Here is a 3,217-nt window from a genome sequence, read left to right on the forward strand (position 1 = left end):
GCCCAAAGTTTTGTTTTGTTTTATTTTACTTTATTTATTTATATATTTATTTATTTTTGTGGTAGCAGGGATTGAACTCAGGAACCTGCACTCGTCAGGCAGGGGCTTAATGAGCTGTCTCCCCAGCCCTCAAATAAGTTTTAAATGCCTAGGGAGTGACCATAAGCCATGTGCTTCACAAATCAATTGCATTTTGGTGTAAAATTTATATTTAGCTAAATTTATATTTTGAAGTTTTTTTTAATAAAGTCTAACTTGATTTTATTTATCTTTTACAGAGTTTTTTTGTTGCTGTTGTTTTTACATGTCTGTTTTCTTCAAAATGAATATTAGTGTCACTTTAAGACCTTTTGCCATGTGTTTGGTACCTTTTACCCTTCCTAAGAAGAGAAATTTATATTCAACAATTCTGCAGAGATACATGTCTTCCAAAATACCAGCTGTGTCTCATCCTACTAGGGAAAGTACATCCCCTCCTGAACAGCTAGAATTGGATGGGTGGAAAACTACAATGAAATCTGGCATGCAAAAAGAAGATGTTTCCACAGTCCCAAGCAGCAAGGATGAAGACACGCTAGCTGCCAACAGAGAATTAATCGAGATGTGGAGATTGCTTGGGAAAAGTGTACCAGAACACATCACTGAAGAACAGCTCAAGACCATCATGGAATGTGCCTCTAAGTCATCCAAAAAAAAATACTTAAAATATTTGTTTATTAAAGAAAATCTAAAGAAAGCTAAGCAAATCAAAAAGGAAAGAAAAGCAGCAGCAAGGGAAGAAGCACAAAAGGCCAAGCTGTTAGAAACCACTGAGGAAGATAAAGAGCAAAGCTTTCTATTTCTTCGACTTTGGGACAGGCAGAAGGACATTGCAATGGGGTGGAAGGGTGCCCAGGCTATGCAGTTTGGACAGCCTTTGGTTTTTGATATGAGTTATGATAATTACATGAACCCAAAGGAGCTGCAAAATACTATTTCCCAACTTCTGGAAAGTGAAGGAAGCAACAGAAGAGATGTTGACCCTTTTCATCTTTACTTCTGCAACCTTAAAATAGACGGTGCTTACCACAGACAGTTAGTTAGGCATTACAGAGAAAGATGGAACAAACTGCTTTTAACAACAACAGAAAAGTCTTATGTAGATGTATTTCCAAAGGACAGTATTATATATTTAACTGCAGATTCTCCCAATGTTATGACTACTTACAAACATGACAAAATTTATGTGATTGGGTCCTTTGTTGATAAAAAGATGCAGCCAGGTGCCTCTCTAGCTAGAGCAAAGCAGTTAAACCTGGCAACAGAATGCCTTCCATTAGATAAATACTTACAGTGGGACACTGGTAACAAAAATCTTACCTTAGATCAAATGATGCGGATTTTGTTATGTCTGAAAAACACTGGTAATTGGGAAGAGGCTCTGAAGTTTGTTCCCAGTAGAAAACATACTGGTTATCTAGACATTTCTGAGCATTCTCTAGAGTTCCTTAACAGATTGAAGAAGGCAAAGACTCTTAACTCATCTCCAAAGCATACTTTAAGTAGACATGGAAAAGTTGGTATAAATGAGAAAATTTGATAGCTTAAAAATAAATGGAGTGAAACAATAGTTCTATTTTTTAATGGAAATATAGTTCTATTAGCCTATTTCTAAATGGAACACATTTTCTGTCTTTGAAAGGTAGTCTTTCCAAACTAAGTCTTTGTCCAGTTACTTAAATCCTATAGAACTTTGAGAATGTATTTTGTTTATTATAGACAAACAAATTATCCATGTTGATGTAATGGAAGAATCTTTACATGAGGCCAATAAAACACTTGTACCATTGGTGTGATTTTTGAATGTTTGAGACTTCATTTTCCTTTTTTTTGTTGTGTGTGTGGTTTTTTGTTTTTTGGGTTTTTTTGTGGAACCAGGGATTGAACTCAGGCCCTTGCACTTGACAGGGAAGCGCTTATTCTACTGAGCCATCTCCCTGACCCTTACGTTTTGTATTTTTGAGACAGGGTCTTCCCATATATTTGAGGCTGGCCTTAGATTCACTAGCCTTGAACTTAATAGTGATCCTCCTGATTGACAGAGACACAGATATGTACCACCTTGTCCTAAATTTGTATCTTAAACAAGTCTACATTTTTCTCAAGTATATTAGGTCTTATTTGGTAGCAAGTGACAACTAAGGCTGCTTTGGGGATTAAAAAGCAATTACAAGTATAGCAAAGGCATATCCTGAGGTTTAAGCCACCAGCAAATACAAAAAAATCTATAGCTGGATATCAAGAACAAGACCAGAGACTTGAACAGCTCCAGATATTAGTCTTATTTCTATATGAGCAGCTACCATAGTCTTACTGCCCAGAAATAAGGACAACTACTAGCAATTCCAGAGCTGCTTATCAGTCTTAACTCCTTAAAGGAAATGATACAGGCTAGCTTAGTTCTCAAGTCCAAAACCTCTGGAAAATGGTTATGTCCTAGAAAAGAAAGCCGTGGCCAGGGAGATGGCTCAGAATAAGCGCTTGCCTGGCAAGCGCAAGGGTCTGAGTTCAATCCCCGGTTCTGCAAAAAAAAAGTCTAAAAGCCATAACAGGCAAGGTACTACATGGAACATTAATGAAATCTTTTTTTTCCCAAGAGGGCAGGAAATTTGTTTTACCTCCCCATACTCAAGTTTTTCATAGCATATCCAAACCAACCACCTGACATACCAAGGGATCTCTTTAATTCAGTTAAGCAATGTACCTTAATGCCTATACATGCCCAGTATTGTACCAAAGCTTTAGTGTAATTAGTGAACCACCACCTAAGGTTAACTTTTCTAAGTCAATTTTTTTTTTCTAAGTCAATTTTTTAATGAATAGAGTAGTAACAGACATGAATAAAAATATATTTTTTGTGGCCGGCTCAGCTTGCCCTGGGGGCAGGGCTGGTGTAGCATGTGGTGCCAGGATTGAACCATGGTCCCTAAGCTTGCCTAAGCATTAGACTGCTGAGTTACCTCACCAGCTCCTAAAAGAATATTTATTTTTTTAATATTTATTTATTGACAGTTATTTTTATTTTAAAGAAAAAACAGTGGTACAAAATCTCAAAACAAGATTTTAGGAGAGTAACAATAGTTAGTACATTGTGTATTGTTATTGCCAAAGTAGTTTCTCATATTACAAGATATAGGCAAGAAATAATAAGCAAATAACAGGTACAAACCTCTGTTTT

The 3,217-nt window shown here is 36.4% G+C and overlaps 1 protein-coding gene across 3 annotated transcripts in view; it reads left to right on the forward strand.

Annotated features, from left to right (window-relative positions):
* Window positions 1–1,835, forward strand: part of Trmt10c (tRNA methyltransferase 10C, mitochondrial RNase P subunit) — a 7,460-nt gene extending 5,625 nt beyond the window's left edge. For all 3 annotated transcript variants that reach the window (XM_004636627.2, XM_023721235.1, XM_023721236.1), the window contains exon 2: window positions 279–1,835. In XM_004636627.2, the coding sequence (XP_004636684.1) occupies window positions 305–1,579 (1,275 nt within the window). In that variant the 5' untranslated portion in view covers window positions 279–304 and the 3' untranslated portion in view covers window positions 1,580–1,835. The remainder of the gene's footprint in view (window positions 1–278) is intronic.
* The last annotated feature ends 1,382 nt before the right edge of the window (window positions 1,836–3,217 follow it).

This window comes from Octodon degus, unplaced genomic scaffold (genome assembly GCF_000260255.1).
Source record: "Octodon degus isolate 3935 unplaced genomic scaffold, OctDeg1.0 scaffold00081, whole genome shotgun sequence".
In the NCBI taxonomy this organism is placed as follows: Eukaryota; Metazoa; Chordata; class Mammalia; order Rodentia; family Octodontidae; genus Octodon; species Octodon degus.